At 38.5% G+C, this 15,022-nt stretch overlaps 1 protein-coding gene across 1 annotated transcript; it reads left to right on the top strand.

Annotated features, from left to right (window-relative positions):
- Nucleotides 1-11,216: 11,216 nt before the first annotated feature.
- Nucleotides 11,217-11,639, top strand: LOC141690810 (uncharacterized). The gene has a single exon (XM_074495575.1). It carries the CDS (start codon nucleotides 11,217-11,219, stop codon nucleotides 11,637-11,639), a length of 423 nt encoding a protein of 140 aa, XP_074351676.1.
- The last annotated feature ends 3,383 nt before the right edge of the window (nucleotides 11,640-15,022 follow it).

The raw sequence follows: 15,022 nt of genomic DNA, 5'->3' as shown, positions 1-15,022 counted from the left end.
GTAACTTTCAATGTATTCAATACCATGAAATTCCCTAAGGAAAATAAGGAGTGCTTAAAAGTGGAGTTGGTTGATTATGTGGTTACTTCAGAACTTGATCAATTGCTAAGGTCTGATGCCTTAGAAAAGGCCTTGTTGGGGAATTCAGATAGTGAAGATGATGAAGGTGATGAGTAGTTGCAATATCTGGATGCTTCTTCCTGGAAGCGGAAGATGGATATGCCTTTTGAATATCTTAGAATGGAGGAGCTGAACAAATCTCCAAAGCGCCTCAAGCTATCTATTGAGGAAGCTCCTACCCTTGAGCTTAAACCATTGCCTGAACACTAAAGGTATACTTTTCTAGGTGATGCATCTACTTTGCCTGTGATTGTTGCATCTGACCTTTCAGTTAGTGATGAGGAAAAACTCTTAATAATTCTGAGAGAGTTTAAATCGGCAATTGGATGGACCATAGCAGATATTAAGGGAATCAGCCTTTCTTATTGCATGCATAAATTCTGCTAGAGGAAGGTAGCAAGCCTACTGTTGAGCAACAGAGAAGCCTTAATCCAATCATGAAATAATTTGTGAAGAAGGAAATTCTCAAGTGGCTAGATGCAGGGATCATCTATCCCATTTTTGACAGTTCTTAGGTGAGTCCAGTTCAGTGTGTACCGAAAAAAGGAGGTATCATGGTTGTAGCTAATGAGAAGAATGAGCTCATTCCTACTCGAACAGTCACGGGGTGGAGAGTTTGCATAGACTTCAGGAAGCTGAACAAGGCCACGAGAAAGGATCACTTTACTCTTCCTTTTATTGATCAGATGCTTGACAGATTGGCTGAGCATGAGTACTATTTTCTTCTGGATGACTATTCAGGTTATAATCAGATTTGCATTGCTCTAGAAGATAAAAAAAGACTACTTTCACTTGTCCATTTGGTACTTTCGCCTTCAAAAGAGTTTTTTTTGGTTTCTGTGGAGCACCTGCCACATTTCAGAGATGCATGATGGCTATCTTCTCTGACATAATTGGTCAGAATGTGGAGGTGTTTATGGATGATTTCTCTATATTTGGTGATTCTTTTGATGAGTTCTTGCAGCATCTAGGCAAAGTTCTTAAAAGGTGTGTTGAGACCAATCTGGTTCTCAACTGGGAGAAATGTCACTTTATGGTGCGACAGGGTATTATTCTTGGGCACAAGGTCTCTAGTAAGGGTCTTGAGGTGGACAAAGCCAAGTTGGGGGTTATTGAAAATCTTCCTCCACCAATTTCTGTTAAGGGAGTTAGCAGCTTTCTTGGTCATGCGGGTTTCTATAGGCGGTTCATCAATGACTTCTCAAAAATCTCTAAATCCTTGTGCAATCTTCTTGAGAAGGATGTGCCATTCAAGTTTGATGACGAGTACCTAGCTACTTTTGAGTTCTTGAAGAAGAGTTTGATCATGACATATGTCATAACTGCACCTGATTGGAATGAACCTTTTGAGATGTTGTGCGATGCAAGTGACTATGCAGTTGGAACAGTTCTTGGGCAGAGAAAAAACAACATATTTCATGTGGTCTACTATGCTAGTAAGACCCTCAATGGTGCTCAACTGAATTATACTAATACTGAGAAAGAACTTTTGGCCATTGTCTATAGTTTTGAGAAGTTTCGATCTTATTTGCTTGGGACGAAGGTGACATTTTTCACTGATCATGCTGCGATTCGATATCTCATCTTGAAGAAGGGCTCAGAGCCTAGATTAATTAGATGAGTTCTTTTTCTGCAGGAATTTGAGTTAGAGATCAAGGACAGAAAGGGTACTGAGAATCAAGTCACTGATCATCTCTCCCGTGTGGAAGATCCAAGTGCAACTTCACAGGATAAGTCATTGATAAATGAGTCTTTTCCCGATGAGCAGCTGTTTGGTGTACAAGAAAAAGAACTGTGGTTTACAGATATTGTGAACTACCTTGTGAGTAATATCATGCCTCCAGACTTGTTTTTTGCTCAAAGGAAGAAGTTTCTTCATGAGGTGAAGTGGTACATGTGGGATGAACCATATCTGTTTAGACAAGGAGCTGACCAAACTATCAACAGATGTATTCCGTACAGCGAAACGGGGGGGATCTTGCGAGACTATCATTTGACTGTTTATAGAGGCCACTATGGTGGAGAGAAGACAGCAGCTCGTGTCTTTCAAGCGGGATTCTTCTGGCCTACATTGTTTAAGGTTGTGTATTGCTTTATTTTGAATTGTGATCGATGCCAGCGTATGGGTAATATGTCCAAGAGGGATGAGATGCCTGTTAATGTGCTTCTTGAGGTTGAAGTCTTTGATGTTTGGGGAATCGACTTCATGGGGCCGTTTGTCTCATCTTGCTATAATCATTATATCTTGTTGGCATGATTATGTCTCAAAATGGGTTGAAGTCAAGGCTTTGCCAACAAATGATGTGTAGGTAGTGCTTAATTTCCTTCATAATCAGATATTCACATGATTTGGGACTCCAAATATCATAATCAGTTATGAGGGATCGCATTTCTGCAATCGCAAGTTCACTGCTATGTGCAATGGTATAATGTGAATCATTGCATTGCTACAGCCTACCATCCTCAGACTAATGGTCAAGCTGAGGTGTCTAACAGAGAGATCAAGCGTATTCTAGATAAAGTTATGTGTCCATCAAGGAAGTATTGGTCTTTAAAGCTTGATGAAGCTGTTTGGGCGTATAGAACAGCATACAAGACTCCGTTAGGTATGTCGCCATTTCAGTTGGTTTATGGTAAGGGGTGTCATTTGCCTGTGGAGCTCGAGCATAAAGCGTATTGGGCTTTGAAGAAGTTGAACCTTGATTTGTATGCAGCTGGTAAAAAAAGAATGCTTTAATTGAATAAACTCGACGACTTTCGACTTCAAGCGTACGAAAACAATAAAATGTATAAGGAGAAAGTCAAGAGGCGGCACGATAGGGGTCTGGTGCTTAAGTTATTTGTGCCAGGGCAGCAAGTTCTTTTGTTCAACTCTCTTCTCCGTCTTTTTCCTGGAAAGTTGAAGTTGAGATGGTCCGGACCTTTCATAATCAAACTGTGTTTCCGCATAGAGCTGTGGAGATTTTTGAGAATGATCTAGGCCAAGCGTTCAAAGTGAATGGACAGAGGTTGAAGCATTATTATGGGGATACGGAAACCCGTGAGGTGGTTAGTGACGTTCTATTGTCTACTTGATCTCGAGATTCTATGTCAAGCTAACAACGTAAACTAAGCGCTTCTTGGGAGGCAACCCAAGTTTGTTGTATATTAGTAGATAGAGGAAGAAGGAAAAAAGGAGAAAAACACAAAAAAACCAAAAAAATAGAAAAATTCAGTGCCAACTACAGTAGCACGGCGCGCCCAAGCTGTGAAGCGGGGCGGTCGTGCTGATTTAACAGATACTGTGCGCGCGCGCTGCCTGACGGGGCAGCCGCGCAGGATTGGCAAAAGCATGGTGCCCCCATGCTGAGGTAGCGCGCAACCACGCTGGGTCCCTGGTTCTGAAAAAAATAAAAAATCGAAATTTGGGAATTTAAAGGCAAAATCAATTCTTACCCGAATTTTACTCTCCCACATCCCATATTTCCCTCTCCAAATCAATTTCCATTATTCCCATTATTCCCAATATCAATTGCCACTTCTTTTCCATAACTAATTCTCTCCCAATCTCCTATATATACATACACTTATACACAACTCCTCCATCACTTCTCAAATTCTCAAACACATAAATCTCTCTTACAAACTTCGATTCTCTCAAGCTTATTCAATCTCAATGGCACCCAAAAGACAATGAACTAAAGTTAGCAGCAGCACCACTGGTTCTTCGAGTGCGGATGGTGTGAGGCCTAGGTTTTCAACTCCCGAGGCTGAGGCGGAGTATGCGAGGCTGCTTTCGAAGCCTAAAGCCAAGGAGCGTGGTTTTCTGCCATCGGGGAAAGATGGTAAGTTGTTGGAGATGATCTTGGAGATAGGATGGGTTGCATTTTGCGAGACACCCGCTGTTGTGCCCATGAGTGTGGTGCGTGAGTTCTACGCGAATACTAAGGCAGAGAAGAACGGTTTCACGGTGGTTAGGAGATGACTGTGGAGTATAGTGTTGAGGCTATTCGTAGGGCGATTGAGCAGCCCGAGAGGAGGCCAGAACAGGAGAATTGGAATGAGAAGACGCCCGAAGAGTTTAAATTGGATTTGATTGTTGCTACCCTGTGTGTGTCTGAGACTCATTGGAAGTTCAAGAAGGGCATGAACGAGTATGCCATATTTCCTGCCTCTTGCATGAACAGGTTTGCACGTGCATGGAATTCTTTTATTTGTGTTAACATCATGCCATCTTCTCACATGCATGATGTTACTGTGGAGCGTGCTCGTCTGTTGTGGGGGATTCTTCAGGGAGACTATGTGGATCTTGGGATGGTTATCCATCGGGGTTTTTTAAAGTTTCTTCGAGGGAGTACTACGGGTTCTATACCCTATGCGTCCATTATGACAAAGCTGTGTGTGGAAGTTGGCATTCATTGGCTGGCACATGAGCAGCTGCAGCTCCCAAGTGTCCCGATTGATAGTTCGACGCTGTTGAATATGCAGGAGTGGTATGGTGGGAAGCCCGATCCGAAGGGGCTTGGATATTCTTATGACCATATTCCAGGTGGAAGGCCAGCTCCTCAGGCATATGTTGGTGGCATGACGCAGGCAAGTAGAGCAGCTTGGAGAGCTGAGTTGGGAGAGGCCGGTCCTTCGGGATCGCAGCAGCAGCAGGAGGAAGCACGTGGCAGTGCTGGGATGAGTTTAGCGCAATATAGGCGCTTGTTGAGGAGGATGGATGCAATGCATGACATCCATAGTCGCTTTGCACAGGACCTTACCCAGGCGTTGGGGACTGCATTCAGAGCCACGGGAGTTGACATCCAGTGGCAAGTATTCGGTGAGGATTCTGTATATCTACCTCCAGACACTCCTGACACACCACCCGTTGAGGGTGATGACCCTGATTCTGATTAGGTATGCCTGATTCCTTGCTATTACCTTCACTAAGGACAATGAATATTTTAAGTTTGGGGGTAGTAGTTAAGGATTATGTGTTTTGTGTGAGTCTCATATAGTTTGCATATTCATGCTAATTTAGTTCATATAGTTGCATATTTACCATTTAGTAGTTTTATTTTATTTTATTTATTTTTCCATTATTTTGTATGATAGTTTGTGCATATAGTTTCATGCATTTGCATTATAACATGATCCCTTAGATGATTTTTCCGATTTATTCATGACATTGATGCTAGTGTAGTGATGTCGTGTTTAGTGATGTTAATTCTTATCAAGTTGATTTGCATGCTAGAGACAATTGTAATTTTACTAAGTCTTATAGGTTGCTTGAGGGCTAAATCTTGGTCATGATTTATTTGTTTGTTGAGGTTTAATCACTTGTTTATATTTAGAATTTAGGATATTCTCTTAATGATAAAATAACATGGATATTTAAAAATTGGAGAAAAGTTGGATTTCATTGCTAGTTGTTGTGGCTTGGTGTCAAATGGCTAGTAGCCGGCTCATTTTATATGAGTAGTCTAGGGTTGAGCGAGATGGAGCGAAACACACTCGTTCAGAAATTTATGAAAAAAAGAAAAAAAAGAGAAAAAAATATGTGTTTATGCATAATTGATCACGAGTGGGCTCTTTAATACTCGAGTTATTAAGTTCTTAGGGGACATTGTGCCTAGTGACCTAAGGCTTTTTATAATCTGGGATCCACTAACCTAACGCTCGCTACATGTGTATTATTGTATACGTCTTTTGTGGACCTCACTCATTGCACGATCGGATAAGCATATTTGTGTTGTTTATGTGTTGTGAATAAAAGCATGAATCCATGTAAAACTCCGATATAAGAACTGAAGTGTTGTCGGTCATTTTGAGTTTAGCTTTTATTCTATTTATAACCTTGTGACTGCTTTGATGAGTAGTAAGTCATGATTATTGATCTAGTTGTGATAGTATATCTGTAAGCATTTGCACACACACATGTTTCTGGCTTGTAAGTTATTTAGTGGGATTTGATTGATCTTTGTGCGAATAACTGCATTTGTTGTGATGTTGCTTGTCGGTTGGTTAAGTTATTCTATGGGGATCGTTGCATTCATATAGTTGCATTCATGAATTTTTATTTCTTGTTCTTTGAGTCTATTTATGCTTGAGGATATGCATCGGTTCAAGTTTGGGGGTATGTTAAGAGGCATTTATGTCCACTTATTATGTGCTATAAAGGCTTGATTTGATGTTTTGTACTCGACTTATTTATGTATTTGATGTGTTTTTGTAGTGTTTTTGCATTTCAGGCATAAATAAAAGACTCAGGAGATTTAGCATTATTTTGGTGCTAAATTGGTGTTAGGATGGTGTCAAGAAGATTGCTTGTGAAAAGACCAACTCAAACCAGCAAGAAAATCAGAAGTTAGAATTTTCTCCAGAGAGTCAGGACGCCCTCGCTGTAGTAGCCCGCGGCCGCACCAGGATTACAGAAGTGCAGCGCGCCCACGCTGATGAAGCGCGCGGCCGCACCGAGTCGAATTCCAGGAATCCTGTTTCTACTCTGATTTTGATCCGAAGGACTTCTAATCTGCATGGCCTGCTATATAAACATAACTTATGTTCATTTTTCATAACAAAAGGTACCAGAGCATAATGAGAAGGCGTAAGAAGATCGTAGAGCACAATTCAACCAAGGTGAAGAGGATCTAATTTGTTCTTGTGATTCTTTGTTTTAAGTTGTAACTTTGGATGCTAGTTTTCTTATTTTGTGAACCTATACTCTTGTGTAACGTACTTGGTTTATTATTTATTCAGTATAAAGACTACGTTTATTATACCATGCTTTCATTGGAACCCACATTGATGATGAGTCTGATTATGGGCTAATCATTGTCGTGGGGTTCTAACGGATTTATTTATGGATTTCTTTAGTTAATTTATTTCGATGCCTTAGTGTGTGGTGATTGTATGATATCCTAGTATTGGTTGTGCTTATTCGTCTTATGAGCGTCACGAACTTATAAGATAACGTGTTAATCGCTAATGAAGTGAAAGTGAATTTAGAGATTTAAAACTTGCCATGCTAGCATAGGTTCATGTATTTGTTATGCATGATTCATAGGTAATTTTAACCATCTTACTTTCCCTATGTAATCACGATAGATAACTTGCACATTCAACCGTTATATTGTCAAATTCTATAGACATATAGGGTCTCAATATAATTGGTGTCTATTCAGCTTATATCTCTTTTGTGGATGTCTGGTAGTATGGTATTCGTACAACGAAAGTTGGCGTTTATCAGTTTCGTGTTATCTGATTAGTGTCATCACCATTGCATTCTAAGGTTAAGAATGAAAAGACTATTGAATGAAGTAATTAATGAAGTTAGAATCCCATATTTGTGTCATATAGTATTCAACTCTCTTTATTCTCTTAGTTAATGTTCTTTAGTATAATCTCTTAGTTAAGCATAGTTAAAATAATCTCAATTTGTTATTCGTCTTAGTATTGAATAATAACCATAACATTGTTGCATAAGTACATTGATTAAAATTAACCTAAACAAGTATATGTGGGAACGAACTAGAAATAATTCTATATTACTTGCGATCGCGTATACTTGCGTGAATATGAGCGCGTGTTTTCGTCCTAACAAGTTTTTGGCGCCGCTGCCGGGGACTCGGTGTTAATTTTTAGTTTATATGTTTGTCATCAGTGTTTGTTAAAGTTCAGTGACTCGGATATTTTACTTGTTTCCTTGTTGTGTTTCAGGAACTCTAGAGAGCGTGTATGGATACGCGTTCTCAGACTCGTAAGAGAACACTGGATCAAGCTGAGGAAGAAGTTGTAGTAGCTAAGGAAGTTTTCGAGGAAGTTCTTGTCGAGGAGAAAGTCGAAAAAAAGAACTTATTACAATGGGAGAACCTGAAGCAAATCCGAAGGCTTTGATGGACTACTCTCAACCGAAGATTAATGATATTCAGTCTAGTATTGTCCGACCAGCCATCTCGGCTAATACCTTTGAGATCAAGTCGAGCATGATTCAGATGATACAGAACTCAGTTCAGTTTGGGGGTTCTCCGACAGAAGACCCCAATATGCATATCAGAGATTGCATCGAGATGTGCGACACTTTCAAGTTTAATGGAGTTTTTGAAGATGTTATTAGTGTGATATTCATACAACGAAAGTTGGCGTTTATCAGTTTCATTTTATCTGATTAGTGTCATCACCATTGCATGCTAAGGTTAAGAATGAAAAGACTATTAAATGAAGTAATTAATGAAGTTAGAATCCCATGTTTGTGTCATATAGTATTCAACTCTCTTTACTCTCTTAGTTAAAGTTCTTTAGTATAATCTCTTAGTTAAGCGTAGTTAAAATAATCTCAATTTGTTATTCGTCTTAGAATTGAATAATAACCATAATATTGTTGTATAAGTACATTGATCAAAATTAACCTAAACCAGTCTCTGTGGGAACGAACTAAAAATAATTTTATATTATTTGCGATCGCGTATACTTGCGTAAATATTAGTGCGTGTTTTCGTCTTAACAATTATCATATTTATCTCTTATGTTTCCTTGACAGTCTTTTGCTGATTTTGCAAACATTTTGGAGGAGTTTAAATTCGATGATGCCGGTGAGGCTCGATCAAAACTAGAAGCTGGTATTGCCACCCTCAAGGAGGAGAGGAAGAAACTCAATATGAGTTATACCGAGGCGAAAAGGCATGCGGGTGATTTGGCTAAAAAGAATTCTGCACTGTCAAAGAGAGTTGAAGAGAAGAAGGCTACTGAGAGGTTGTTTGTTGATAAGGTAGAAGAACGTGACGCCAAACTTCGAGAGGTGGAGAAGGAATGAGACAATGAGAGGGTTAAGCGTGAGGGTTTGTGAGAGTCTTATTTTTCTCTTCATTTTTCCAAACTGTGGAGAACGTAGGAGGCTGTTTTATGGCTAATCTAGAGGAGATCAATCGTGGTATGAAGGTAATGGGTATCGAGGACGAGGAGAACGAGGAACTTGTTTTTGAAGAAGATTCAGAGGATGATATTAACAAGTTTGAGCTGTGCTTAGTTTGTTAGGTCACACAACACTGTAGAAGGGGGTTGAATACAGTTTTATTATAATCAAATCGATCTTGAACACAAGTAACAGTAAACATATATATTCAATATAATAAACTCTGTTACAATGGAACTGTTCTCTCTCAGTGATGAACAAATATCACTAAGAGCTACTAGGTTACAATGAATAATGTATCTCGATAATGATAACACATATAGTGTAAACCTATGTCTGTGTTTATATACTACACAGTTACAAGATAACTTCTAATTAACATGGAATATAATTCTGTCTCCCAAAATATATCAATCAGATATCTTATACAAGTCTTCCAGTCTTCTAATTCTTTCCATGCATATCTTCTTTTGTTTTAGTCTCGATCTTCTACTTTAAATCAGCTTCCTTCCTTAACTGTAAGTCCTCCCGTACATAAGTTCTAACATGACCTTAAGTCCTGATATTATGTTCCGACTTCCAGTAAGTACTGATTCCAGTAAGTACTGATATTTCCTGTTTGTTAAGAACTGAAAACTAAACATGAAACATATTAGACATGACATCTCAAATATATCTAACATAGTTGGTCATTTTTTGACAACAAATAACATCAATACCAAGGCTATGAAATCAAAATTAGCAGATATTTGGAGGCCATCAAGAGGTATTAATATAAAGGAACTAAAATCAAGTCTTTTTATTTTTCAGTTTTACCATATGGACGATATGAATTGGGTGAACAATGGTGGACCGTGGTCATTTGATGGGGCAATGCTGATTTTGAACTCAATAAAAAAAGGTGAGGATCCTATGGAGGTGTCTCTCGTAAATATGGCTTTTTGGATTCAACTTTATGGGCTACCTGGAGGAATCATGACTGAGCAGATATAAAAACAGCGGGGAGACTTTTTTGGCAAATTCATATCATATGATCCAAATAATTATTCAAGCATTTGGTGAGAATATATGAGGATACGAATTCTTGTGGATGTCAGGAAACCACTAAATTGGAAGAAGAAGATATGCCGTAAGAATGGAATGGAAAGCATAATTCAGTGCAAGTATGAGAGACTGGGAGAGTTTTGTTTTGTATGTAGTATGGTCATACATACAGAGCGTTTCTGTCCTACGAAAGTTCTTCCAAACTCAGGTGAACCGGTTAAGGATTGGGGAAACTAGCTCAATCAAGCTCCACCGTGAAGGGCGGCTGGTCAGGAACGGAGTAAATGGTTGAGAGATGAACGTGATAAGGAGTGGGGCGTAAATCTCAGGAATGACAGTTACATCCCATAATTTTCGACAAATTCAAATCATGTTGAAGTGGAGGGAGGTTATGTTGGACGTAATCCTGGGGATAAGGTTCGTGTTGGGGAAAAAATTTCGGGGAAGTCCCATATGGTTGATTATTCAATTATTCTGGCGGTAAATAAAGTGGTTAATCCTCCTATTGGGCTTGGGCCTAGTGAGGAAGAGTTATTTGGCCTTAATTTAGAGGAAAGGCAGAAAAGAAGGCGTGAACTAAATGAAAGTGAGTTTATGGAAACTGAAGCTGGTAATGGTGTTTTCTTTACAAAACCCACTCTTTCTAAAATAGATTGTGTAGTTTTTTCTCCTAAAAATTTGGCTATGTTTGCAAGGCAAGCTAGCCATCATCAATGAACGTCCTAAGCTGGAACTGTCGGGGTCTGGGGAGCCCTCGAACAGTTCGTGTTCTCAGTGACTTAGTTAAGTTGCATAAACCCAGTTTTCTTTTTCTTTCTGAAACAATTTCATTCGCAAATAAAATTGAGGAGCTTCGGATCAAATTGGGCTTCTCTCAATGTTTTTCTATTGATAGAGTAGGTCGTAGTGGTGGGCTGGCGATTTTTTGGAAGCATAATGTGATGTGTGAGATCTTTGGCTATTCACAAAATCACATAGATGTAATCTTCATAGTAAACAACTCTGTGCACTGGTGCTTATCTTGTTACTACGGTTTCCCTGAGCGTGCTCGTAAGCCAGGGATTTTATTCATATGTTATCAGGGTTATCTCAAGATCCTTGGTGTATCATAGGAGATTTCAACGATTTATTATATACTCCTGACAAATGGGGTAACATACCTCACCCTTCATACTTGATGGAGGGCTTTCAAGATTCAGTAGATGACAGCATGTTATCGGAGATTAAGTTGTCGGGAGGCAAGTATACGTGGGAGAAAAACCATGGAAAGAGTGATTGGGTACGTGAAAAATTAGACAGAGCTTTTGGTACCAGGTCATGGTGGAATTTATTCCCACTCTGTAAGTTACAAGTTTATAATGTGTCAGCATCTGATCATGACCCCCTTTTCTTGGATCTGCTTAATGTGTCTCACTCAAGGAAGCATTTTAGATTTAAATTTGAGAACACTTGGCTCCTTGAACCAAATTTTAGCACCGAGGTTACAGATTTCTGGCTAAAGCTTGATCCTATTCATATTCTTCCAAAGCTTATTTCGGTTTCTAGTTTCATAGCACGTAGGGTAGAAATTTCTTTCATAAGTTTCGAGATAATATGCTAGTAAACCGCATAGATGAGACATGAGTCAAGATGTACTTCATGGAGAGGGAAAAATTGAATGAGCTTCTGGAACACGAGGAGGTGTATTGGAAACAAAGGGCTAAAACATTATGGTTAACATATGGTGATTCCAACACCAAGTTCTTTCATGCAAGTGCGTCTGCTAGGAAAAAGAACAATCATTTACCTTACCTGGTGGATGATACGGGACAAAAAATAGATAACCATGAAGAAATGTGTCGAATGGTGAAGGACTACTTCAAATCAGTTTTTTCAAGGAACCATATTACTGGGTTGCCTCGGGTAGATGAAGATGATAGACGTGTTACAGAGAGTCACAACAGAATGTTAATGGAGGAATTATTTTTCACAGAATTTAATCGTGCAGTCAAGCAAATGTATCCCGATAAAGCATCAGGTCCAGACGGATTAAATCCAGCTTTTTCTGCAATTTTGGTCTCTTTTGGGTCAAGATGTCTATGAATGTTGCAAAGAATGGCTTCATCAAATGTCGTTTCTAACAAATTTAAATGATACAGATGTTGTCCTTATCCCTAAGAAGGAAAATGCTTGTTGTATGAGCGACTTGAGACCTATAGCGTTATGCAATGTGATGTACAAAATTCTAGCTAAAGTGCTCTCAAATTGGTTAAAAAGCATATTACCTGATATTATATCTCAGAATCAGTCAGCATTTATCCCTGGAAGGAGCATAGATGACAATGTGCTTGTGGCTTATGAAATAGTTCATCATATGAAGAGGAAAACTAGAGGTAAAGATGGAGAAATTGCCCGAAAACTAGATATAAGCAAGGTGTACGATAGGGTCGATTGGTCCATTTTAAAGCCAAGAATCCAAGCTTTGGGTTTCTGTACAAAGTGGATCCAGTGGATAATGCTCCGCGTCACAAAGGTCTCGTATGATTTCTGTGTAAATAGTTCATTGGTTGGGCCTGTTTGTCCATCACGGGGATTAAGACAAGGGGAGCCCTTATCCCCGTATCTGTTTCTTTTCTATATTGAAGTTTTATCGAATGCATTGGACAAAGCAAAGAGTGAAGGAGTCATTGAAAGGCATATGTCATAGCCTATTTGTTTATTCGAGGATTTAACTCAACTCAGATAAGGATGTAACAAGTAAATAGCGGTTCTATCGTCAGAGAGATCTCTCAAAGTAACATATGTCAAAGGATTAAGTAACATTGTTCACCTACAGACTTGAGGACTTAATTCACTGGAAGAAGCTCGAGAAATTGATCACGCCTCAGTGATATAAATCAAGATTGTGGATTTAATCAAGTGACAGAGATCTCGTCAGGGTATCAATTAATTACAGGGATTTAATCTGAAGAAAATCAAGACATGAAGAAACATCACAGAAGTTAGTCATTCATGAACCAGACAGTACATCGAGTGTCAACATTGAAGTGATGAAATGGATTCATGATTTTCAGAAGATTGTCAGAAGAGTGGTTGCTGTTCAAGAATAGTATTAATTCTCTATTAGTTAATTAAGTCGTATAATTTAATTAAGAAAATAAATTATATCTGCAAAGATTAATTTATTGATTAATTGGATTAATTGATTAATTAATTCTGAATTAATATTATGGATTTTCAGAATTGATTTTGAATTTAAATTCAAAATTAATTCAGCAAGACAATCTTTTGTATTAGTATGACAATCGGCATGACAATCAATAGTCATACCGAAAGTCATGCCAGTTCATTTAAATTGTCTTACTGGAAGTCTTACCAGCTGTGGTGATTGTCTTGCTAGTACAATCAATAGTCCTACCGAAAGTTCTACCAGCTGTTGGGATTGTCTTGCTGAGCTCAACGGATTGTCTTGCCAATTAAATCAAGTGGGTGTTTTAATATAAAACAACAGAAGCTGATTATTAACAGAAGCATTGAATATCAAACCAACTGAAGAACACAGAAGAAAAGCAGAGAACTTATTGCAATTTCTCAGGACATTAATTTCTAGTATTTATTGTTAAATCTAAACCACTAGAAATCCTTCTCTTGTTCTTGTGTAACTATCTAGCGGATCAAAATCCCTAGAACTTAATCTCAAATTGCCTTTAGCATTTGATCCTTTTTATTTCAAAAATAGAAAAAGTTCATGTCGAATTTATTCTAGATTTGGAATAATTTATTTGAGATTAATCCCTTGTAAACGATACCGTTGTTGTAACACCTTTCAAGTTTAATAATAGTTTTATTTAACTTGAAATTTGTTTCACTTTTTTATTCCGCATTTTATTCGATTAAACGGTATAGTTTGTATTCAACCCCCCCCCCCTTCTACAAACATATTGGGACCTAACAATTGGTATCAGAGCCTTCTGATTAACGAACAAATCAAGATCCTAGACTTTTGTGATTCTTCCACTCCTTGAATTTTTATTTACTCAAAAATTCAAAATGACTACACAAAAAGTTGGAACCGTTAAAATTCCACTATTCGATAAAGAAAATTATATTATGTGGAAGAAGAAGATGCTCTTGTTTTTACAAGTTGCAAATCCCAAATATCTGGACGTGTTAAAGAAGGGTCCAAAAATTCCGATGGTTATTGAACCAGAGGTCATAGAAGATGATGTTGTAATTACCAAAGCTAGAACCTATGTAAAGGATCCTGAGGATTTTTCTCCTGCTGAAAAAGAAGAAGCCTCCTTGGATGCCAACCTTCAATTAATTTTAGTTGATTCCCTTGATCCCTTGATGAACAGACATGTGATGAACTGTAAAAATTCCAAACACATCTGAGAAACTATTGAGGTGATCAATGAAGGCACAGAAGAAGTTCGGGAGAACAAGTTAGAGATCCTAACCTCTGAGTATGAACATTTTAAATCCAATCCAGGAGAAGGAATCACTGAAGTGTTTGAGAGGTACAATGTATTGATCAACAACCTGAACATAAATGGAAAATATTATTCAATCAGGGAGGTCAACAAAAAGTTCCTTTTAACACTGCCAACTCATCTTGAACATAGAATCACTGCCATAAGAGAAGCGAGAGTTCTGAATGAGATTTCTTTGGAAAGGCTCTATGGTGTGCTAAAAACCTATGAGTTGGAGCAGATTCAGCATAAGGAAGTCTACGGAAAAGGAAGAGTGGTCAGCACATCTACTGCTCTAGTAGCTGAAGAAGAACAACAACAACCACAACAACAACAACAATCTCAATAGTCAGAGAGAATGGTACAGTCTTCCAAGGCTGAAGAAAATATGATAGTAGCAGAATTTGATCCTCCTACTATAAATCAATCATGAGATGATTTTTACTCCTTGGAAGAACTGGAGCAATTGGAAGATGAGTCAATGGCCCTGATTGTCAAGAGATTCTCCAATGTCAGATTCAAGAGGAATCCC

Source organism: Apium graveolens, chromosome 10 (assembly GCF_009905375.1).
Source record: "Apium graveolens cultivar Ventura chromosome 10, ASM990537v1, whole genome shotgun sequence".
Taxonomy (NCBI): Eukaryota; Viridiplantae; Streptophyta; class Magnoliopsida; order Apiales; family Apiaceae; genus Apium; species Apium graveolens.
Note: the sequence above shows the minus strand (reverse complement) of the source record. Positions and strands in the feature narration are given on the sequence as shown.